The 25063-nt window shown below is 35.6% G+C and overlaps 4 protein-coding genes across 9 annotated transcripts in view; 3 read left to right on the top strand and 1 right to left on the bottom strand.

Annotated features, from left to right (window-relative positions):
* Rbbp5 (retinoblastoma binding protein 5) overlaps positions 1 to 23759 on the top strand; it is a 199610-nt gene extending 175851 nt beyond the window's left edge. The window contains exon 4 of the transcript XR_013261327.1: positions 23541 to 23759. The gene's annotated coding sequence lies outside the window, so the exon portion shown is untranslated. The remainder of the gene's footprint in view (positions 1 to 23540) is intronic.
* On the top strand, positions 5593 to 11057 carry lbk (leucine-rich repeats and immunoglobulin-like domains protein lambik). The gene is made up of 3 exons (XM_077443166.1): positions 5593 to 9051; positions 9711 to 9854; positions 9940 to 11057. The coding sequence occupies exon 1, from the start codon at positions 5841 to 5843 to the stop codon at positions 8631 to 8633; it is 2793 nt and encodes a 930-aa protein (XP_077299292.1). The 5' UTR covers positions 5593 to 5840; the 3' UTR covers positions 8634 to 9051; positions 9711 to 9854; positions 9940 to 11057.
* On the top strand, positions 12549 to 16088 carry LOC143920328 (zinc finger CCHC domain-containing protein 8 homolog). Its single transcript, XM_077443169.1, has 7 exons — positions 12549 to 13053; positions 13130 to 13302; positions 13953 to 14151; positions 14600 to 14725; positions 14851 to 15037; positions 15209 to 15432; positions 15514 to 16088. Exons 1-7 carry the CDS (start codon positions 12739 to 12741, stop codon positions 15955 to 15957), a joined length of 1668 nt encoding a protein of 555 aa, XP_077299295.1. The 5' UTR covers positions 12549 to 12738; the 3' UTR covers positions 15958 to 16088.
* On the bottom strand, positions 15950 to 24694 carry LOC143920343 (small integral membrane protein 14). 6 transcript variants are annotated; one of them, XM_077443188.1, is made up of 4 exons: positions 24654 to 24694; positions 17524 to 17605; positions 17250 to 17441; positions 15950 to 17160 (listed from the first exon to the last, which is right to left on the bottom strand). In XM_077443188.1, the coding sequence occupies exons 2-4, from the start codon at positions 17593 to 17595 to the stop codon at positions 17125 to 17127; spliced, it is 300 nt and encodes a 99-aa protein (XP_077299314.1). In that variant the 5' UTR covers positions 17596 to 17605; positions 24654 to 24694; the 3' UTR covers positions 15950 to 17124. The 6 variants fall into 6 exon arrangements, with proteins under 6 accessions (XP_077299314.1, XP_077299317.1, XP_077299313.1 ...); XM_077443191.1 differs by having other exon boundaries at positions 24650 to 24693; XM_077443187.1 differs by lacking the exon at positions 24654 to 24694 and adding an exon at positions 21664 to 21910.
* Between the last annotated feature and the right edge of the window lie 369 nt (positions 24695 to 25063).

The raw sequence follows: 25063 nt of genomic DNA, 5'->3' as shown, positions 1-25063 counted from the left end.
ATCCAAGTACTTGTTCCAAATCCGCTCCAAGCTTTGGGTAAATAATAAGTTTTAATAAAAATTATACATATGTATGTGCACAAATGTTTCGACAGCAACATGAGGAACAATCATATTTATCAGAATTCATTTGGAGACGACAGATTGAAAACGATGTATTCAAGTCACTTTTGGATGAAATTAATTTTCTGTATGAAATGTATTAAAATTGTTTCTCCAAATAAACCAATGACTAATTTATTTATTTTTAAATGGCTCCAGATAAAGAGAAAGTACCATATTTTGGTGACGTTATATTTTTTACAACCCTCACCTTGTCCTTTTTCTTACAAATTATTGTTGCATGGTGTAAAGCGGGATTTACAGATTGGAGTGAAAGTGGCAAAAGTAGTTTATTATTCACATCTCAGACAGCCAATCAAATGAAACAACTAAGCAACCTGCTGACCCTCTATACCTACTCAGTATGCCTAACTGGGTGACTGTCACCGCCCCGAATGTTAAAAAGTCGAAAATGTTCGTTTACCATGAATACATATGAAAAATGGTTAGTATATATATCAGTGGCGTGCGGTAAAACTCTCTCTCCCCCCCCGACGTACATCCTCACTTAATTTGCACGAGCAGGATACAACAGGAACAAGAGGAACAGGCTTTTCCTCCCGTATCCTGCGTGCGCACATTAAACAAGGCTGTGTGGCAAAAAGAGAAATAATTTCACCGCATGCCACTCATATATATTATATGTATATACATAGTACTGTTTACCATGTACCCTTAATTTTGATCTTTCGACTTAAGATCTTTCGATTTTCGATCTTTGCCTTCTGATATTTGCTTTTTCGGGGTTTTCACTTTCGGTCCTGTGAGGTAGACCCGTATACAAAAAACATTTTTGCCTACAATATACAAACTCCTGTTTAAGCAGACGAAAAAATGAGAAAACGAGTCTCTAGATATTGTTGCAAGTTGGTACAACGGAACGTACCGAGAGTAGAGATGTCCAGGCGGGCTTTTTTTGGGCGTATTGTATGTATATTTTGGGCGTCAACCTTTTATTTCGACTAATAAAAGACGAATACCAGTCAAGATATTGATTTTGTTCTCGCATCTTTTGAAAGGACATAACTGCAATAGAATTACTTATACCGAGGTCTTTTTTTTTAATAAAAAAGTATTATATAGAATATTCGTTTGAAACATAAAAAAGGTGCATAAAAAAGATGCTGGAAGAAAAAACGTAAAGGAGGTATGTAAACAAACGTCAATAAGTCAAAAAGTGTATTTTTTCAGTAGAGAGACTATTGAAGTTTGAATGTGGTGAACACTTCCTTGCAAGTGAACAACGACACTATTGCCCTGTGTCAACCGTAACTTGATCTAGACAAATTAAATGAGTGTATGCAAAATGACAAATGAGTGTATGCAATCTACATATACATATGTATAACTCAAATATCGTTTTTTTTCTTGTGACGTTTTTCTTCCGGACTGACGATATGTTATCTGCAATTCAAAAGTTTCTTTGATCATTAGCAAAATTATTCATTAAAGTAAATCTCCTTTCAGCTTCTGCAGAGTTCACAGCTCGGTAACTTTAGCTATCAACTCTCAATAATTTTAGCTATTTTCTTACCTTCTTGGATTGGCATTTGATTCATTGCTAAATCACGATCGTCGACATAGTCCCGAAAATCGTTAATCGAAATTTAAGAATAAATATTAGTTTATTGATAATATGAATTATTTTATTTTTTTCACCTTCTATGCACTATATCTGACGGCCATGTTGATGGATCAAATATACGAAATAAGCAAACTATGTAAATTCAAATACGTTTCATTATCTTAATCTAAAAGTCTAGAATTCATATTATCAATTACATATTGAATGAATTGAGAACGTGGTAAATATATCGTTTTTTTATTTGATTTAAATGAAATATTTTTAAAACTTTAAGATTTTATTATAGTAGGGATAGATGCTGCATACTTTCCTTTAGTTTTTTTTAATATATTATGAGCGTTTATACATCGAATCAGACAGTTGGCTTTTACTATGTATAGACACATCCTGATTTTGTAACGCGATAGAAAAATAGACAACTCTTCCAATATTTGTAACATTAACGCAAGATCTTCAATGAACTCTATTTTCTAACTTTTTTTTGTGTCATTTGCGCAGTTTTCTGTACGCCGAATTTTCGTGCGTCGGGAGACCTGCGCATGGGATTTTTGTAGCGGCGGTTATCCTGGTAGATACAATATTTAACACGAAAATATTTACATTGTTAATGATTTATTTTATTGTAATACATGTTACTTGTTTATTTATCTTATTGTGATTTATTTTCTTAAAATACATATCATATTTTGTATTGAAAATCCTGTCAACTGCATCTATAGAAAAAAATAGGGTAAAAATAATCTCAGGTATAGAGTACATATAATCGAGGTTTATATCCCAAATGTGAATCGCTACTATGATATCCGCCGCTACGAAAATCGCTCGCGCGGTCCACCGTCGCACGAAAATTCGTCGCACAGGAAAATTGCCGAAAAATTGACAGAAAACTGCCCAAATATTGCTCAGCAAATGCTTTGAGCGACACACATTTAGGATGTAATCACCGAACCCTAATTTCCTGTACGCTGAATTTTCGTGCGCTGGGAGATTCGCGCATGCGATTTTCGTAGTGGTGGTTATATTGGTCAGCGATTCACTTTTACGAAGTAACCCGTTTACCCCTAAAAATAGCCCGCCTGATCATCTCTGATCTATGTATGTATGTATGTATGTATAGTCAAGTCTCCTCTAGAGTCTAGAGGAGACCCAAGATTAATACTTTCAAATGAGCCGAATATATGTGCAATCCAAATTACAAAAGTATGTAGGTATAAACCTCCCTGACAAAGATAAAAAAACACGACGGATCATATTTAAAATATTTACATTGTTAATGATTTATTTTATTGTAATACATAGTATTGTACTTTTTTATTTATTTTATTGTGATTTATTTATATATTGTACATATCATACTAGTTGTTTTACCCGGATTCGCTCAGTATTTGTAATATAAACAGCGTAAACATGGCGAATCTAATAGTAACTATGCATTTGTTTTTTTATTAAATTTATCTGAATCGAAAAAAATATAATATTCAACCAATTAAATTGTCGCCATAGAAACTTTGTTTTGTTTACGAAGTTCCCAACCAACATTACATATTTTCTTCCATACTTATATACTTATAAAGTCTCTTTCGAAATTATATATTAGATTTTGTATTGAAAACCCCCGCCAACTGCATCTATAGAAAATAATCTCTGGTATAGAGTACATGTAATCGAGGGTAAACGGACTACTAGTCATACGTGAACCAGTCACAGGACAACCGGTCGCTCTAGATCGGTCACACGTGATCACCCGTCCCACTAAAACTGGTCCCGAGAAAACTGGTCACACCCAAAAATTCGACCAATTTTTAATTTTTGGGTTTGACCAGTTTTAGGGTGTGAACAATTTTAGTGTGACGGGTGATCACGTGTGACCGATCTAGAGCGACCGGTTGTCCTGTGACCGGTTCACATTTGAATAGTAATCACCGAACCGTAATCGAGTCCCCTTTAGGCTTCATTCTCACGGGAGCTTTTTTAACGTTCGTTAAAAAAACGTTCAAATATAACAAATGCATTTCCATGTATATGTTCATACGTCAGCGCTTTTAAAACGCGACGCTTTTTTTATCGAGTAGTGTTGCATTTTGAGCGCTGGGCGTTGGGCGTTAAAGGGAATAGATCATATGAAACTTCGTATTATTATTCAGACGAGCGGTAAAAAAGCGCCGGCGCTTCACTCATTACGCCACGCACTCGTGTTTGTTTTGACATTCGAAAATAACTACAAAATTTATCGGGGTATTGCCTCAATTCTTCATACAGTGTCACAAACTGCCCTTTTAAGTATCTCAGTTCATTCAGAGGATGGACCCAGATTGCCTTTTGTTTTCTTTTTCGTCTTCTAGCAACACAAATCGCTATTGCTATTAATTTAGCAGAAACCATTTCCACGTCTTACTGAAGCGAGAAACCAAACAAGAGTGATTTTAAAGCGTTCGTATGAACAATCATATCGAGAACGTTATAAAAGCGTCAACGCCGAGTTTTAACGCAACGTTTTTTAAAGTCTCGTGCGAATTAAGCCTTAGAGTCGATAGTCTAGAGAGGATCTAAGATTGAGCCCATTGATGTATAATATACTAAATCCGCCCTCACGTGTTATACTTGTCTCCCTTTTGGCGCATGCACAGTTTCTCGTAGTAGGTAGGTAGGTACCGCTGCGTCGTAGGGAAAAAAACCCAACTTCCCCGGTAGTTAAACCCCCCGCACCCCTCAGTTAGTGAAGACAAGATCTCCGACCAAAATAACACGTCTGGGCACGTCTAGTGTATTATACATCAATGATTGAGCCATAACATAAGCAAAATGCTCCTGCATAACCTTCACCAGAAAACTATGTCCAGTTGACTTTCCTCATTCAATCAACGGACATAGACTCACAAGGGTATCGGAAATTAGGGATTTGGGAGTCTTTTTAAACTCTGATCTATCCTTTAGTAAACATATTGACAATGTTGTAGCTCGAGCGTCGAAGGCCCTCGGGTTCGTCATCCGGTCCTCCAAATGCTTTACTTCTATTAAATCATACAAAATACTATATTGTGCATACGTAAGAAGTATTGTTGAGTTTGCATCCCAAGTTTGGAACCCAGAGTACTCTGGTGCAAGAGACAGATTGGAGCGCATTCAAAAGAGATTCTTGAGGTACATCAGTAGCCGTTTTGGATTATCCTATACTTCCTATGAAGATGCTTGTAGGTGTCAGCATCTACTTCCACTTGTCAAAAGAAGGGAGATAGCTGACATCTCAACAATTTTGAACATCCTTAACGGCTCGATCGACTGTCCTCAATTATTGAGCAGACTATCATTGCGTGTGCCAAATAGAATGACTAGATGTAATGAGCCCCTTTACATACCTAATACTTTTTCTAATTATGGAAGAAGCTCATTCATCTGGCGTGCAAGCTCCACCGTCAACACACTAATTTTAACAATTTCTATGTTTGACTTATTTAATATTAATGCTATACAAGCTAGAGTGATTATTGCAAATTTGTTTTTCGATGATTAATTTTATTGAAAATTTACGATTGTGATTATGAATTTTTATTTTGATGTATTTATTTTGTCTTTTTGTTTTTTGTTATATATTATATTATTTTTATTATTTCATAATTTTTATCATATTATTATTCTTATTATTTTGATATTTTTATTATACTGTTATTTCTATTTTTTTCTTTTTGTTTTCTCTAACTATCTTACTCTATAATCATTTTTGTTTCTTATTTTGAATGTTTGAGCTTTTCTTTTTTTTTACCTATATGTGAAAATTATTAATGGTTTACTTAACATAATTATGTTTTTTTACTATCAATCTATGTAACTTTATAAACTGTAAATTTTCCAAATAAATAAATAACATTGTCAAGTTGGTTTCGGAACACATCGCAAGCAAGCAAAAGGTTGGCAGTCGTGCGCGCGTTGCGGCGTTGCAGTGTTGCACTGAGATCGCTGCTCGCACCAGCTACTTGCTACACTACACGTACATATTATCGCGCACCGAGTGCCAAATACAGAACACCGAACACGAAACGAGGAACAAGGAGCGCCACTTTCGCGGTGCGAAGATATTCACCGAAGATGACGACACCTGCCGACACTGGCTGACGCCTCACCAACCCATCGCCAATCAATCGAAGTGTCGACGACAATGTGGAAGAGCCGTGTCAGTGTGATGGTGGTCGTGTGCGTGTGCGTGTTGTGGGTGGGGGCGACAGGCCAGCCCTGTCCGCCCACCTGCTCCTGCCTGGAGTCCGTGGTGGACTGCGCGGGCCCCACCGCCCTGCCCGCCTCGCACCTGGTGCCCAACTGGACCCGCACTCTGCTAGTCTCTGGGGCCCAGCCCTCTCCCGACCCTCGTCCCTTCGCTCAGTTGGGACTGAGAGAGCTGCGTCTGGAGTACTGCAACTACACCTCACTGCCTCAAGTGGGCTCGGCTCCCCAGCTCAAGGTTCTAAGCTTCGCCCACAACAACATCGTCACTCTACAGTCCAAGTCCTTATCGGGCGTCACTCATCTCGAAGAATTGGGCTTGGAGCAGAATCACATAGAGCGGCTCAGACCGGATGATCTGCCTCATCTCGACCGACTCCGGACGCTGCGGCTCTCCGCCAATCGCATCCAAGAGGTCGCCGCCGGTGCCTTCGCTGGCCTTCCTCATCTCGCCGATCTCCGTCTGAATCGGAATCGCATCGTCTCTTTGCCTCAGGGGCTGTTCGCCGACCAGCAACACCTCGAAAATCTCGACCTGAGCAAGAACAAGCTGTCTGAAATCGACGGGCTCTACTTCCGTAAACTCTCGCATCTCATTTCGTTGAAGCTGCGTCACAATAAAATCGAATCGTTCAAAGACGGCGCTTTCTTCGGTTTGAAATCCATTACGGAATTGAAGTTGGATCAGAATTTAATATCCATCATTTCCAAGACGTGGATGTATGGACTCAATTCGTTGGCTACGCTTTCGATTTCGCACAATCGGTTGACGACGATCGACGCCGGGTGTTGGGAGTGGAGCGAGCAGTTGCGAGAGTTGGACCTGTCTGGTAATCTCATACGGAGTATAGACGCGATGACGTTCGAACACCTTTCGAATCTTAAAGTGTTGAAATTGGACACGAATAAAATATCATCGATATCTGAGAATGCATTCATATCGATGACCGCTTTAGAAACGTTGGACTTGAGCCACAATCGAATATCTTGGACCGTCGAGGATATGAACGCCCCCTTTTACGGATTGAGTCGGCTTCATACGCTACTACTCTCACACAATCATATAAAATCTGTCGGAGATAAAGCCTTCCTGGGCTTGGAAGGGTTGAATACTTTGGACTTTAACGGAAATAATATAACATCGGTGCACGAACAGTCGTTTGCGGTGTTGCCGAATCTTAGAATTTTGCACATGAATACTTCGGGTCTGCTGTGCGACTGTGATCTCAAATGGTTTTCGTTGTGGTTGGCTCCTCTGCCCCGGCAAGATAACATCAAGGCCGTCTGCGCCTATCCTGTTCGTTTACGCGGAAAGGACTTGCTGAGTTTGAACTCAGAAAGTCTAACTTGCAACGATTCGTTAAAGCCGAGGATCTTTGAGCATCCCAAAACGAAAATGGTCATCAAAGGCGAGACGGGCCGTCTACACTGCAAAGCTACGTCGAGTAGTTCGTCACATATAGATTTCCTCTGGAGGCGGAACGATACTAACATTTCGAATCCTAATGTTAAGGAATCCACGGAGACAGTGGACGATATGATGAGGGTTTCTTCAGAATTGATACTGAATAATGTATCAAACTCGGACGCTGGGAGGTATCAGTGTATCGTATCGAATATATACGGTACAACTTACTCGAATAAATCGCACGTTACAGTCGTAATTTTTCCGAAATTCATTAAGAATCCGGCAAATATAACAGTCAACGCCGGTGACACTGCGAAATTGGAATGTTCAGCCAATGGTGATCCACGACCTGAAGTAGGATGGCAAAAAGACGGAGGGAACGACTTTCCTGCTGCGAGAGAACGTCGAATGCACGTCATGCCGGCTGATTATGCATTCTTTATTGTACATTCGAAAGTGAGCGATATGGGTGTTTACAGTTGCACCGCACAAAGCATTGCCGGTACTATTATATCCAATGCTACGTTGACTGTGCTCGAAGCACCGTCGTTTGTGAACGCTATGGAAAATAAAGAAATAACTGCTGGAGAGTCCGTCGTGATTCAATGCATGGTATCGGGATCTCCGAAACCGTCTCTTCGATGGTTGAAAGACGGGGCGCCTATAATGCCCACGGAACGGCACTTCTTCACGGCTGAAGATCAGCTTTTGATAATCGTCGGTGCTGTGTCTAGCGATGAAGGATTGTACGAATGTGAAATAACGAACGCCCTTGGTGTGGTTAAAGACTCGACTGAGTTGCGAGTGTTGCAGCCTATCGTTATATCGACGTCGAATACCGACGAAGATATGATGGGCATCATAATCATAACGGTCGTGTGCTGTGCAGTCGGCACGTCCATCGTGTGGGTTTTCATCATCTATCAAACGAGGAGACGCATGAACAGCGCTCTGCCTCAATTCAGTCCCGATTCACTTCAACTGGCCCCCATTTCCACGGAGGTCGAACTGACTAGTCCTCACCTGTTCGGTGATAATATATCAGAGAGGTCTTCGTGTAAAGACAGCGGAACTGGGGATTCGGCCAAACGTAGCAGTTTGGAGGTGAATCCTGCGGATGAACTGCAACAGATCGGTGCAGCTAATATTGTTCCCGTGTATGTAAACCCGTCCCACGACGAGAGTCGAATGTTGCTTAAAAAAGACGACAATATCAAAGCTTTTTACAGTGATGATTGTGAACACAGTGTGACTGTTCAGATGCACATGGCCGACGAGCTGATGAGCGAACACAGCGCAAGCAGAACTTATCCTTATTCCTGATTCTTTAGTGTGAACAATGTTGTGGGATTATTTATGTTATTAAACTCATGTATTCCTTTAACTTGCCAGTCTGCAGGCGGATCAAGACTGATTTAGAGATTAAGTGTAGCCTTCAGCTTGTAAATAATGTATAAAGTAGAGTGATACGTTACGTGTATTATTTATTTTAACATTAACCTTAGTTCCTAGCCACAGCGGTATCAATTGTAAAATAATCGACTAATATATTTAAAATAAATGCAGCCAGCTTTTAATCCGGGATATGGCGCTCCCAGCACTGTAAGTCCAGAAGTGCAACAATGGTTTTCGGCCGTAGATAAAGACCGCTCCGGTCACATCAGCGCTACGGAACTTCAAGGTGCTCTGGTTAATGCTCAAGGGAAGAATTTTTCTGAAACAGCCTGTCGTCTTATGATAGGTAATAATATTTACATTGTTATCTCTAATAATATTTTAAAATAGATGTATCAATCGGACGATTGTAATTATAAGTCAGAATTTAGTAATTCCTAGATATTATTGTTATTGTTTGATTGTTTGTTTTTAAATTGAATGCGAAACTGTCATTTGAAATTATCATCGAGATAAGATAACAAAATATTTCAACCTAATGGTATCATAGATACAAACCTCATGTATGAAATATAAAAAAAAATCGATTGAATGATAAAAATAAATACAAATACAATACCGTATCTATACCATATACTAAAACGGATAAAGTGAAAAATTACAATGCGTTTATCTATTAATCTATTTGCGTACCTAGAAAGGTTTATCTTCAAAACATTGTAATGATTATTATCAAATATTGGAATTACGCATTGAATTTAGTTGAAAATCATTGTGATGTTAAATTCTCCAATTTTTTTTGGCAATGAAGAATTTATGGTTTATTGAGATTGTTTGCAGGCAGACAATAATCGTTTGTGGGCCATATTCTGGTCTGTAGGTTGTGGTTTGGGGACGGTTGTATAATAGGCTATACAATAATTGTTGAATATGCTAGCTATCAATATTTTTTTAAGTCTGTTGATTGTAGTATTCAGTCATTTAGTTTGATTTTTCTATTTTCAGGAATGTTTGATGGTGATCGTTCTGGGACCATAAATATAGAAGAGTTTGATAAACTCTATAACTATGTAACTCAATGGCTGGGTGTTTTTCACACCTACGATCGTGACCAGTCTGGTCATATTGAGGAAGGTGAACTCTCCCAAGGTTAATATATGTTATAATATGTATCATATGTAAAACTGATATACCTCATTCTCAATTTAATAACTAAAATTTTTATTTTTCATAGCTCTCACTCAGATGGGATTCCGATTTTCTCCGGATTTCATCAAGTTTCTTGTGGTCAAAAGTGATGTCGTTGAAAAACGTCAAGTGTCAGTAGATCAGTTTATTGTCCTGTGTGTTCAAATTCAACGTTTCACTGAAGCATTTCGTTCACGTGACACTCAACAACAAGGTCTCATAAGCATCGGCTTTGAAGAATTTTTGAGCATTGCTCTTAGCTGTTCTATTTAACACTTGTATATAAATTTGACTTACAGTTGCATTTTTAAGTATTACAATGTGTAGAATAACAAATATATATATTTTCAGCTTTTTGCAGCTTTATAGAGTAATGATTCCATTGTAATAATATAAAAATAATATTTGCGAATACTATTTTTTATTTAAATTTGTTTTTCGATATTGATATTTGAATTGTGATACAAATAGCCGAGCTAAAATTTATGAAAATATTTATATTGATGCTTAGATTGTATTTCTGTATTATAAATCCATATTTTTAACGATTTTAGATGTGTTAAAGGGTTCCCCAACAAAATTACGCTTTACAAATGATGCCTATAATATTTACAATCGATTCAAAACAGCAGTAAAAATGTTTTAATGTAAGCAATTGATGGACCATTGTTGACTACTATTTATTTTTTTATTAATTGTCTGTCCGTTTAGATTAGCTATTTGTATAATTAATATTAACTTATCACAGTATTCACCAACTCATCTTCATTTCTATGCTAGATCAACATTTATCCACATTCCACAAATAAAAACAGTGCTTTCACTCTCTCAAATTATGGAATACTTTTTCCATATTTTTTCTGACATGCATTATAATTTATACAATAGTTTTTTTTATTAAATTTTACTGTACTTCAACTTCTCACTTTGTAGGAAACAATTGTTTACAAATAATTTATAAAATGATATTCTTACATTTTATTTCCTTTATACACATTTCATAATTATTGAAAATAGAAGCCTTATTGTTATACAATATGAATTAATTTTTATACAAATGTGGTAGTAGCATACTATTCATTACAAATGTCTGTTTACTAATGTATTTATTTTGTTGAAAATAGAATCTTACATAAGAATAAAGTAAAAATGTCATTACTCATAATCTTTGTTTTACTTTGTTTCAAAAGATTTTTTTTTCCATCCATTTATCAAACGAACTACTACATGTACTTTTGTTTGAAAACTTGATGTTCGAGGCAACCCTTATATTATGTCTTGAAAATAAAGGGAATCGTTTTTTGAAATTCAAGATTCTGATCATAAACAGATTCAAATCTGCATTACATTTTCAGACATTTTATGCATTTATTCATCCCTCGAGGCGCTTTATTGTAATGTTTTTGTGAATTTGAAATATGTTATGTTGACATGTCAGATGAATATATACAACGATTTATAATGAAAGTGAAAATACGCATCCAATAAGTTAACTGAGTGATTATATTGTGCTGCTTAGCGATTACAGGACCATCTCTTTTTTTTGAGATTCTTGCATCCCATAGGTCAGCGTGTTTAATTCGGGGCAATGGAGTTTTTTAAAAAACCCATCTTCAATTTGTACTCTTGACTGCAATCAATTCCAACCGGATATTAAAAATATACTGCGCATTTGTATAATATAATGCTTACGTTTATTTGCATAATAACATTTTGCGCATTCCATGGACCGCCTCCATCCCCAAAGAGTTGACAATTTCAGAGAGACTACAATATGTAGAAAAATAGGTTCGGTGATTACTAGTCAAATGTGAACCGGTCGCTCTAGATCGGTCACACGAAAAAACTGGTCACACCCAAAAATTAAAAAATGGTCGAATTTTTGGGTGTGACCAGTTTTTTCGGGTGTGACCACTTTTATTGTGACGGGTGATCACGTGTGACTGATCTAGAGCGACCGGTTGTCCTGTGACTGGTTCACATATGACTAGTAGTCCAATTACCAGAAAAGTAATTCTTTCCTACTTTGGCCATATTGTCAGGAAGAATGTGGAGAGTCTAGACTCTAGAGAAGCTGGTAGTCACCGGAATATTGGAGGGAAGGCGAGCGAGAGAATGGTCTTCCATAAGATGTTCAGATCAAATTAAACGGGACAAGACGGGATCGTTTCTAAACGCTGCTTTCAAGTAGTCACAGGACTGGAAGGAGTAGAGGCTCAACACGATGCTTAGCATTGAGCAAACAAAAAAGAAGATCAAAATTAACCCAATTTGTTTTTCTATACGTGTTTATGCGTAAAACCACTTAATGCAAGGAGTTGGGCCCAATATTGAGAAGGAGCATTGGTTGGGTGACTATTTCACAAAAAGCGATATAGCACACTTCATTACGAAACGTACATGAACATTGAGAGCTACACACGTGAACTATCATACTAACGAGAACTCGACTGCTAGATATTCCGTAGTCACGATCCTGGTGGCAACGATTGTCGTGTGCGCGATCGCAATGTTCGAAATAATCCGTTTGCCTAATTCAATACCCCCTTGATGTTGGTTGAGATGCAACAAAATAAAATGTATAGCAACCTGCTCACACATACACACATAAATTCATGCATAAGGTTTTTATCAAGAAGCTGGATTAACCTCGAGAGCGGGCATAGCAAACTTTTTTGGAATTCTTGTTCTCAGTTTTGGCCAAAAAATATGCAGCATGTATCGTAAATGATGTTGGCAGCCATGACGCGGAACCGGTGTGCGAAATGTTGACAGGCCTTTGACAGTTGTCATGGAATGTGGAAAATGAATTGTGGATAGAAAATCGTAAGTAGCCAACAGCAAGATGCTGGATGTGAATGACGAAGGGGAAGAGAGAGGAAGAGAGCCGCTGATGGTGGTGGAGTTTCGCGACCGAGAAGCCGCCGCCGCGCTCTCGGAGTCGGTGGCAGTCGCGTTGCGGGGTGTGGCCTCCATAACCACTGTAGACTTCGACCCCGAGCGACCCCTGCTGCTCTATGCCTGGGGTACGCTTTGCCACGCCGATCCAGATTCCTCGCGCCCCTCTCTGGACAACGCGTTGGACACTGAAATGCCACTTTTCATAGAGGACACGAGACCGGCTACACTCAACGCTATCGATATCCCCACATATACTAAGGTTTGTTTTCTGAAAGTTTTTGGCAAACCTTCATTGTTATCACGCACTTAAATAACGTGCCGATTTATTTTTTCAGAAATATTCTGTATTAGAGGTTATTCCGGCTGGTAAGGAATTGAATAAAAATATCATACGTCGTTCACAAGACTGTTTCAATTGTGAAGGTAATCACACTCTGCGCGATTGTCCGCACCCAAAAGATTTCAACAAAATCAACCAAAGGCGAAAAGAAATGAAGATGAAAGCTGTGTATGTTTTAAACGAAATTTATATTTATATATAGGGTAAAGCTTCATTCATCCAGTTGATAAATGCATATAAATGTATTCGTTCAAATTTACATATAAAATCTGAAAATACGTCCATATATATATATATATGTACATCTAGTATATAATTTCGAAAGAGACTTTGTATGTATGTATGTTTGTTTGTTTGGTTCGTAGAGTCCGTGACGTTAAATTTAATAAAAAACAAATGAATATTCAAATAAATTTAAATAAAATAAAACTTAATCAAATGTTTACTATTAAATGATTGGCCATGTTTAACCCTTTGGCATCGGGTCGTCACTTTTGCGAAGATAGAATTCGGTGCGAAAATCATTAAACGGCGTATTTGACATACAAATACGCCATTTAATGATTTTCGCATTTCGTTTAATGATGTCGCCAAAGCGACGACCCGATGCAAAGGGTTAAGCGGTTTATATTACAAATACCGAGCGAAGCCGGGTAAAAACACTAGTATATAATAGAATAACTTAGTTATTGTTTTGATATAATGCACATTTTTCCTTTTGTAATTCGACTAATACAGTGGTTATCGAACTGATTTATACACCGAGTAATATACAATATCATAATGAACAAAATATTTCTTAATATACTTTTTTTCAGTCGCTATCATGCCGATGAACAAAACCAAGGAGATGGAAAAATTCCGGGACAAATATCTGGCGATTTGAGGAAAGCTCTTGGTTTAAAAAAACATCAACTACCGCTGCATATTTATCGAATGCGCATATTTGGCTATCCCCCAGGATGGCTTATAAATGCTAGAATAACACATTCTGGATTAACTTTATTTGATTCGCAAGTATGATAGTATTTAATTATACATATGTGATTTATCTTATTATTCTTAGTTTTTCACCAAATTCAACTCGATATATGTATGTACATAACTTTAAATAACATTTCAAAAGGTTTTGCGGCCGGTATCGGAGGAAAGTATCATATTTTAACTGATTTAACCTTCTTCCCACTTTCCGATAACGCTTTAGCATCACTTTGGGACGGTTGAATTTTCTTAACCGTTTCTAGCTGTCGTCCGTGTTTGTCCTTTGCCGAAAAATACATCTGCTTGGTTCATTCGTTAGTACTACTTTAAATTAACTAAACCAACATAACTTATCCCTTTCCTAATCCAATCAATCGTATTAATTGGTTACAATTAATAATAGAAAATTCATCACATTGACGGTTACAAATGTACTTATTTTAATTGCTTTTTATATATTCACTGTCAATGTTGTTTTGTTTAGGGAAAAGAAGTCCAAGAGTCTGATGATGAAAAATCAGCCGATTCAAATTCTAAGGATAAATATGATGTTAAGAAGATTTTAAATTTTCCCGGATTTAATGTACCACCAAGCTCTAAATGTATTGATGTATGTTAAAGTATTGATGTATTATTCTAATTTTATCAAATGATTTTTTTTTCACCTGAAGTGAGGGATAATGCATTTTGTAAAACTGATTAGGTTTTTTTTTTAATTATACAATTAAATTTTAGGAAAGTGAAAATTTGGGTTATCCACCATTTAATGAAGAAAATAGTAAAATGACAATGCTTGAAAAATTAGCTCCTATAGCAGCAAAAGCTTATCGTAGAAAAAAAATGTCACAAGTAAAACCAGAGAGGCAACCTGGTGATGAGCAGTTGTCAGCTGACATGGATATAGATGATGATGATGATGATGGTATTTATCTTTTAATTTATATAGTGAATTTTAATCGCACAAATATCATTCAGATGCGATATTGGTTTTAAAATGAATTGAAGTAGGTAGTAAATGTAAAATTACAAATTTTTTAATCATAAAACTACTTTTGAAATCAAAAACAATTGTTAATTTTTATTTTTATTTCAGAATATGGTTTTTCGAATAGAAACGAATATCGTGTTCCTTTCGTACCGCCATTACCTCCAGATTCACCGCCACCACTACTTCCACCGATCGTTTTTCCACCTCCACCGATCGTTTTTCCACTTCCTCCTCCAACAGAACTCACACCACTTTCCTCAATTGAATTACCAACTTCGAATCCTTCAGTCGTAAATTATGTTACAATTACCATTAGTGATTCTTCGAGTGTGAGTAATTTAATATATTTTAAGTTGTTTAGATTTACATTGCTATGATTTAAATTACTTATAATATTTTTCTTATGTTAGAGTTTGGAAGAAATACCTCAATGCAGTTCCCCGTCACTCGATGACTTAGAAGCTCAAAAATTATCATTGATAGCGGCTCTAGAAGAGAAAATTCCTTCTCCCCCCATTGAAAATGACGGTGAAATTGAAAAACAAGCCGTCAATTCAACAATAAATTTGGATTCCACTATAGAAAACAGTTTGACAGACAATATAGATTGTAACACGCCAAAGTCAACTCTTAACACGAGTCGTCAAGGAGAAGTTCGCGAAAGTGATATGGGGACTCCAGTTCTCAGTTTTACTCCTTATTTTAGACTACCAAGTTGCGATAGTTTCTCCAAAAATATATGCGATGTCTTAAATTTTGAAAATCTTCCCGACTCCACTGGAAAATATGGACAAATGAGCGGGATCATAAAAAAGGTTCGGGAAGCGGTTACAAAAATAAATCAAGACCAATAATTATTTATGTATATTCATTTGATTTGTGAAATTTGGTAGTAATTTGAGAAATAATTATTACAAATTAATTTCGTTGTTTTTTTCCCCATGAATGTATCATACATACATATGATAAATCGTTGACTACATCAATATGCGTTTTTAATTTTTATATTTCTTTACTTATCTATTTTTATTGAGCTATATTTATTACTATAGAGCCGGCTTGGGCAAACTACAAGTTTAAATTATATCGATGTGTATAAAATCTGCCATCGTATACATACATATATAGAAAATGACAAATGGAAGTAAACACTTTTCTTGCACAGGCAGATCGGAAACTGTAGACGTCACTAGCATCATAAATTATCAAAATATAATTTTCAACCAATAATAATGATATTTATACCACAAATTTGAGTGTATAATGTATATTTATTTTAAGAATTCTAAAAATATTTCTAAAGTATATTACAAAACATTTATAATGATATTTTTAATACAACTAAGTTTTTGATTTATTTATTTGCACAATGGGCTAAAATTATCAAATATATAAATACATACAAAATCATTAAAAAATATTCAGTTGTGAACAGAACAATAAATTTACCACTTCAAAGATTAATGTCAATGGAATGTTATGTGGTATCAAGTAATAGTTTTAAATAAAAATTGAGATACTTCGATAAAGTTCAATTAGTAATAATTTAATTTGTGTGTTTGAATTTTTCATAGTAATAATTTACAGATAGTTAAATAGTTCAAATTTGAACTTTGCCATTTGAAATGAACTAATAATTTGAACACCAATATGATTTGCAACAAAAAAAGAGACTACAAAATAATTTTATTTGTATACCATATATATTGGTACACAAAAGCATGATATAATAATTCAACCATACCTGAATCATATATTTTTGAACCTACAATTAAATATAAATATAATAATATAAGTTGTAAAAGATCTTTGTGAATAAAAGAAGCACGAGAAATTTTAACAATAATTTAACTCACACCATTTGCATTTCAATACAGTTGTGCATCAAAATTTCATTTTATTTGTCAATTTAGTGATAAAATAACCATAAATTATTGCATTAATAATATATATGTATGTATAAAGTTTAGTTACAAAGTGAAAAAGTATCACGGAAAATGTAACAGTCAATACAATTTTCGCTAGTTGATCGGAGCATTAGGCGGCGGTTGAGGACCCTACAAATATAAAATATATATATATATATACAATATTGAGTAATATTATTTATTAAAGTTGGGATTTTCAATAGAAAGCCTATGAATACCTGATTATTGCTGGGCACCTTCTGATCATGGACATTTTGACGAGACGACCGCGGTCTGAGAAAGTATATTATCATTGCGAACGCCATCACCAGTGTCATCAATAAAAAATTTTCGGACGTAGCATCACTTTCCGGATGATTGAGCTCCTCAAGACAATGCGTATCTAAACAATACGATTGTGTCTGTCGCAACTGCAAAATTTATTTCGTGTTTTATTTATGTATTATAAATATTAGTCTTTATAAAAATTAGTAATAGATCGTTAAAACACACCAATGACAACAGGCGACGAACTGCAAATTCTTGACTGATGCATTCGCAAGGATCCATAGCTTGATCACCCATAATGAATTATCTGGAAAAAAACCAATTGAGTTTAAAGTTGTATATTTCTAGAAGTATAATACCAATCTTTTAATATATGCAGGGAGAGGGGGGGCTGGGGTAAAGTTCCAAGGCTTGGGCTATTTGAGGGGTCTGTGTTGGGACGTCCGATTGACCAATTCCAGAGAAAATCATAGCAAATAGTCATAGAAGTAGAATGCATAGAATGGTTATTGTTAACAAAGGTATCGTCTAAAAGCGAGCCATCGAAGAGAGAGACGGAAGGTCGGAAGAGAGAGAGAGATAGAGAGAGACGAAGTTTAGCAAACAATGAACAAACTCTGCCGTGCAGAGTTTTTGTAGCAACATTTTTGGAGGCTGAGAGCTATTCTATGCAAATAGTATATTAAATTAACTTAAATTGATGACCAAAATGAGCAATATGGCAAAGTATGAAAACGATTGGATAAGAGATATAAAAAGGACGTCTTGATGTGAAACGTAAAGGAGGTTTGTAAAAAATAATGGTGGTGTTGACTGGTTCCTGCTAAAGTTATGACTCAAATTCGTAGAATACATTTGAGGCATAGAAATGGTACATCGGCCCCGGGCATCCGATTCAGGGAGTCATCAAATCAAAGAATTAAATTCAAATAAAAAAAATCCGATTTATATCTGCAGATATAAATTAGAAGACATTTCAATAATTGAAAACAAAATTAATTCGTAATTGCTGTATCATAAGAAGAATCTATTAAAATTTGCACTTTTATTCCAATATTCTATATCTTTTTTTAGGGCGTACGATCGAAGAGTTGGCCCCAGTCATCACTAATTCTCTGCTCACCACTAGTTTTTGAACAAATTTTTATAAGTTTAACTTATTGTAAGTGTCAACAGTGCATATCTCCGACTTTTGTTATGTTTTCTATAAGATATTCTTTTAGGTTTGTCATAGGGCCTGGAACTATTTTTTTTACAGGGTCTGGGATTCTTCTCGGTGGCCCTGTATTATATACTAACTGTGTATATAACTAAAAAAGGTACTTATTCGTTTTATGGGCGCATCCAAGCATCGAATATACACACTAATACTAGCGCATACAAATAAATGGCAGTGACATGAATGACCTCTAGGTGTCTCAAACAGTTTTAGTAAAGTGGCAGTATAATTATGATAAAACATCGTGGTACAGCTCTTCAACATATGGAAAGTTATTTTGCAGACTTTATGTGGCATATACCCATGTAATACGAAACCAAGATCCATTTGAAAACATTATCCCTATAATAAGACAATACTGACCTCCACCAGAACATATGTATGTATGCGGACATATAATTTATATACAATTGCACTGAATAGCGTCGCAGTCTCGAGAAATCCTAATTTTCAAAGGCGCTCAAGAAGAACTCACGCAATAGAATTCCACAAAAAAAGGTCGGACAACGTACAAATATCTTTTAACGCTATTTTGTGGAATTTTATTGCGTTAGTTCTTCTTGAGTACCTTTGAAAGTTTGGATGTCTCAAGAGTGTGGCTTTCTTGGGTACATTTATCCAATCACTAATATATATGTATGTATAGTAAAATTATTATTTTATCGATATTGTTCGATGTAATGTCAATCACTTGTTGTGTACTGTCACTTTACTAAAACTGTTTGCGTACACACATCGAAAATAAGCGCGCGTCTGGGACCCCCGAGTATTCGGGGCCCCAAAATGGGCCTTTGCTACCAAATTTTACAACTTATAAATTATCATCATTGTCCACAATACGTTCGTAAACCAAGAATAAATTAAATTAATACCTATTTTACACAGTACTTAAAAATATTATCGATTTTATTCCAAAAAATGTTAAGTGTTTCAAGTACATATATGTATAGCAAATACATAAATAAAAAATATGGTTTTGTAAAATCACAATGAAAAACCATATATTGAAAAGCATGGTAAAAAGCCATGATAGCATTTTTTTTTACTGAAGTGGGGCCTCAAATTTCAAATTCGCCTGGGGTCCCCATTTACTTGATCCGCCACTATTAATAACTACCCTAGAAAAATATCTATTTACTGATATGACGACATATCAATGCATGTCAAAAATAAGACAACTCAAATTTCTTAAAGTTACTTAAAGAAATAATTATCTATATGTTGTAAACATATATATTTTTAAAAGTTTACAATCTGTAAGTTGTGGAAATTGTTTAGCCTACTGCAGGTTAAACAGGGCTGATGTAAATACATAGAAGAAATCAAAATTTAATAGAATAAACATCAAGTTATCGAAATAAACAAATAATATTAAAGCTAAATAAAAAAAAATCACCTCACTAGTTCAATGAATATACATTGTATATCTATCAGTATAAGACAATCAAATAGATAAAAAAAATGTAAATCTACAAATTGAAACACGTTTTTTTTATGTTTTAAGTACATACACGTAGGAAGGATTCGTATAATGTATTATGTATGTACATTATTTTGAAATGAAATTCATGTACAAAAACAAAAAGCTTCAGATGTTACCAACCCATGACTTTATCCATGTATTTGAGGAATATAAGGTCACAAAACAAAATTCGATAAATAAACACACATGCTGGTTATGAGAGCATTTTCGATACAAATTGAGCACAAATGTAGGGAAACTTACACAAGACACAAAGTTCTACTTCTGGTTGTCGGATTTTGTTCAATTTTTTTTATTACTTAAAATAATTATAAAAATTATACACATTAAATATCAAGAAAATGAAAACAATTTAAAAGGTGAAATAACATAGAAGTAGAATGCATAGAATCTCTCTCAGCCTCCAAAAATGTTGCTACAAAAACTCTGCGCGGCAGAGTTTGTTCATCGTTTGCTAAACTTCGTCTCTCTTCTGACTTTCCGTCTCTCTCTTCGATGGTTCGCTTTTAAACGATACTTTTGTTAACAATGACCATTCTATGCATTCTACTTCTATGTGAAATAATGAATATAATGAAATATTGTCTTTAAAAAAATTACTACTTCTGGTTTACGAATTCTCACCAAAACCTTATCAACTCTAATTTAATACATAAAAAATACAAATATAAATTTTCAGCTTTATACGTCCAGAGGTGTGGAAAAAATTGTGTTTCTAAGAGGAAAAAATCCCACTTCCGGTTCATTAAATTTAGTGATTTTTTTTATATTTTTATCACATTGGTACAAGAATTTCAGTTCAATAAACTAAAAGGTTTCCGAGAAAAACCTAAAAAAACCTTGATTCTAAAGAATAAAAGTACTACTTTCGGTTTAGGAAAAAATATTCGGGTATAAAATTTACAATTTCTATTACATGTCAGATTTAATTAGCGGATTTGGGAGATAATTGAATTCAAAAACTTAAAAATCGTTAGCAAGGAAAGAAGAGGTATGTAAAAAAAGAGGACACCTATAAGGGGAGGTACCATTTCCGGTCAACTTAAAATTTGAAAAAAATTAGCGTCGTATCGATAAGAATTTCAGTTCGATAGGACGAACGGTGTTCAAAAAATCCCCAAAATACATACACACATTTTTTCTAGACCACGAAAGCGTGATCACTGATCGATTCCGAGGTCAAAATGTCGAGTTAGAATTTTCGCATTATCACAAACCTTCATCTATTGTTACTACGTACATACATAGATAAGGTAAAAATACTTTTCACCACCATGGTGAATATCTATAACCGCTGGATGTGCGACTTAGCTGGCAGATGACGCAATTAACTATGCACATCGAGATAAAAAAAAGGGGCGGACGGACGATCGCCATTTAGCAACATCGCCAACGGAAAGTGAATTCGTTCCGAAAATAAAATTATGGACATCCATCCGCGAAAGAGGCCAACGGTGAATCAGAGTCGGCGGACATTTGGTGTCGGGTGTTGTTTCAACAACTGTCAAACACGTCACGTCACTAAACAACATAAACATACAAGACACGTAAGGTCGCAGCTAAGCTGGTCTGGCGAGAACACGACGAAGTTATGGCGAATTCTGGATGATATATGGGTTGCAGTTTAGGTGCACTAGGATGAGTGTTCGAATGCACTACGTACAGGGTATATTGTATGATGCAGTGACAGAACCGAACGATGACAGAACCGATCGGCTGATAGTGGAGGAGTGGCGAATGTGGCGAATGTGGCGAATGCGGCGAACGGGTGCAACTATTGCTGAGGAGGGGGTGGCCAAAGAACGAGCTGTCACTCTACCATTGGCCAAAACAAACAATGGCGCCAACTTTAAATTATAAATTTATCGGCCCATGTAGTGTGTGTGTTTCTCGAATTATTTTCACGCAATGGTAGGTAGCAGTGGTAGATTTATGGACTGTACAGGGGCCTTAGAATTTTTGACGAATTATTAAAGTGTAAATATACATAGTGCTCCGCTGCACGTGTTTTTTTTCGGTCTCCCTCACGGGCCCGAAAGTGAAACGCAAATATCGGAAGGCAAAGATCGAAAATCGAAAGATAAAAAAGGGTGCATGGTAAACGGTACATACTCACTTAATTTGCGCGAGCAGGATACAACAGGAACAAGAGGAACAGGCTTTTCCGCCCGTATTCTGCGCGCGCACATTAAACAAGGCTGTATGACAAAAAGAGAGATAATTTCACCGCATGCCACTCATGTATATAATATATACATAGTACCGTTTACCATGCACCCTTTTTTTTTGATCTTTAGACTTAAGATCTTTCGATTTTCGATCTTTGCCTTCCGATATTTGCGTTTTCGGACGTTTCACTTTCGGCCCCGTGAGGTAGACCCGTTTTTTTTCCAGATACGAGGTGTGATCAAATAATACGGTGAATAATTTTATTGCGCTTCTGATCCGTGAGTTTTTGGCCGAAAAAAAGGTTTTTGTCTATTGGGGTGGTCACAAAGACATTTTTTGCCATGAAAATCGCGAATACACAATATTTGGCATTCAAGTTCTCGTTACTATGATAGTTATCGTTAGTATGATGGACTTTTCGGCTGCCAGATGTTCCGTTATAGAGATTTTAGTGACTTTGTGACGAGTAATTTGTGACCAGTAATCACCGAACCGTTTTGACAACATTCCCGATATTGAGAGGGCCGGTTCGGTGATTATTGGGGTTCGCTGATTACTGGTCACAAAGTCACTAAAATCTCTATAACGGAACATCCGGCAGCCGGAAAGTCCATCATACTAACGAGAATTTGAGTGCCAAATATTGCGTATTCGTGATTTTAATGGCTAAATTTGTCTTTGTGACCACCGCAATGTAACTAATAATCCAATTACCGATTATTGGTCACAAAGCGCTCGCCTAAAAGTTACTAAAATCTCTATAACGGAACACCTGGCAGCCGAAAAGTCCATTATACTAATGATAACTATCATATTAACTAGAAATCGAGCGCCAAATATTCCGTAGTCGCGATTTTCATGGCAAAAATTGTCTTTTGGGCGATCGCAATGTGATTAATAATCAAATTACCGAGAGGACCATGATGGAGCATCTGAAGGCCCTTCCAGAAATGCTTCCAATCATGGAATCAACGTTAGGATAAGTGCATCGCTAGCCAAGGAGAGTACTTTGAAGGAGATTAGTTCAAATTTGACTTACATAAGCTTGTTACTTTGTTCGTAATAAAATTATTCACCGTATTTTTTAATCATATATTTTTTGCACATGCAAAAAAAGCGCTAGTATGACTAGTCTGTACCGTCGGGATCCTTCCCAAAACTCGCGTGTTTTCGGTCATTTTTCTTATGCTTGTACATATTGATATAGGCTTAACAGTGATCGATAATAACGATTACCATATTTCAAAAAATATAGAAGAAATTTGTTTAACATTAAGATCGTTCGAATTAGCAATGACATGAAGACACGACCATTACAGCTAGAGTCTATCTAAGCGTGCCGTGCCGCACTTTTAAGTATGTTCTTACCAGTGGCGTATTTCAATTTTTAATAATGCCTTGTCCGACCGCTGTACTCTGTGAGGTGGATTACATGCCATCTCGCTTGCACCCAAAATATTACGCGCTACAACCATATACACAACGAAAGCATTTAAATTGAAATTACCGCTTGAGTTAGTACGTTTAGATAAAAAAAAATATTGAGATAGAAAACCAATCCTTATAAACGTGGTGAAATAAAAAATTTGCCAAATAAATGAAAAATAGCACGGAAAAAAATCTGTAAAAAAAATATATTTTTGACTTTTAAAATTCGCTAGACAATTTATTAGAAGTATTTTAAAGCAATGAAATATAACAATTAATAGGAAAAATATCTGACTATTGATTCTAATACTCACTTTGAGCGTAACAATCCTAAATTTTGAGTTAAAGACCACAAAAGCCAAAAAACAGTAAAAATCGCGGATTTTTTTAAACGCTCATATCTCGTAAACGATCACCCACCAACAAAAATCAATATCATATTCGAATTCAGTGGGTCAAACTTAGTATAGATTGGCTAGTCTCCGCTCTGGTAACTCAAAAACGTGATTTTTTGTTGCTCAGTGTTATTTATAAAATATTTTTAAATATAAATGATATGATAAAATCTTATAAAGAAATTCAATGAAACGTGATTTTAATATGAAAAGAAATACCCACCTACAAAAGCATGTATAAATAACATAATATGCATAAAAATATAATGATATAAAACCCGTGTACACTAACAAATCATTATCATTATCATTATCAGGCAATTACTTATCAGCATATATGTATGTATATAATACATGCATACATATTTGTATTCATACTTTGTGTTGGCTCAAATTATAATTGAATACATTTTCTTAGATTAATATTATCAATAAAATGAAAATGTTAATGTAAAATATATATGCACTTTCTATTACACACTGTAAAGACATCCAAGTATTAATATATATTTGAGTAAAACTCAATTGTAAAATATGTTATGTATCTTAAATTTTTATGATTTATGGATTACATTTAAAGAATTCACAAATTGAGTGTTCATTATTTAGTATGTATACATGATTTCAGGACAAATTATAATATAAAATTCGTGATACTAACGCTTTATAACAATGTACACGTCAGTGTTACGCACTACACTGAACCAAGCATATTTATGACCAAACCGCATAAAAGCCACATATTTATGACCAAACCAATAAATATTATATACAGTATACATAATATGTATACTATATGTATGAATATGTATATGCTATATAAATTGTATCATCATCATAATCATTTACATATACAGCCATTCACCATCCATTGCTGGATGAAGGTGTCTCCAACACACTTCTACTAGTCTCTATTTTGGTCACTCTCTCCGCTATATCCACTACCTTTGACACACTTCTCACCCATGTATTCCGCTTCCAATCTCTTCTCGTTATGCCGAGCATATGGCGTTCCATACCTCTTTAAAAGCATTTAAGTTTATGTAATTATATTATATATGTATGTGTGTA

Source organism: Arctopsyche grandis, chromosome 12 (genome assembly GCF_051622035.1).
Source record: "Arctopsyche grandis isolate Sample6627 chromosome 12, ASM5162203v2, whole genome shotgun sequence".
Taxonomy (NCBI): Eukaryota; Metazoa; Arthropoda; class Insecta; order Trichoptera; family Hydropsychidae; genus Arctopsyche; species Arctopsyche grandis.
This window is presented reverse-complemented; position numbering and strand designations above follow the sequence as displayed.

Bases quoted from the DNA above. Each gene is read 5' to 3' on its own strand.
- lbk (XM_077443166.1), top strand. From the start codon at position 5,841: ATGTGGAAGAGCCGTGTCAGTGTGATGGTGGTCGTGTGCGTGTGCGTG.
- LOC143920328 (XM_077443169.1), top strand. From the start codon at position 12,739: ATGCTGGATGTGAATGACGAAGGGGAAGAGAGAGGAAGAGAGCCGCTG. The intron at 14,726-14,850 runs GTATGTTAAAGT...ATTAAATTTTAG, and splicing joins CAAGCTCTAAATGTATTGAT to GAAAGTGAAAATTTGGGTTA. The intron at 15,433-15,513 runs GTGAGTAATTTA...TTCTTATGTTAG, and splicing joins CCATTAGTGATTCTTCGAGT to AGTTTGGAAGAAATACCTCA.
- LOC143920343 (XM_077443188.1), bottom strand. From the start codon at position 17,595: ATGGGTGATCAAGCTATGGATCCTTGCGAATGCATCAGTCAAGAATTT. The intron at 17,442-17,523 runs GTGTGTTTTAAC...TAAATTTTGCAG, and splicing joins TTCGTCGCCTGTTGTCATTG to TTGCGACAGACACAATCGTA. The intron at 17,161-17,249 runs GTATTCATAGGC...TTATATTTGTAG, and splicing joins AGGTGCCCAGCAATAATCAG to GGTCCTCAACCGCCGCCTAA.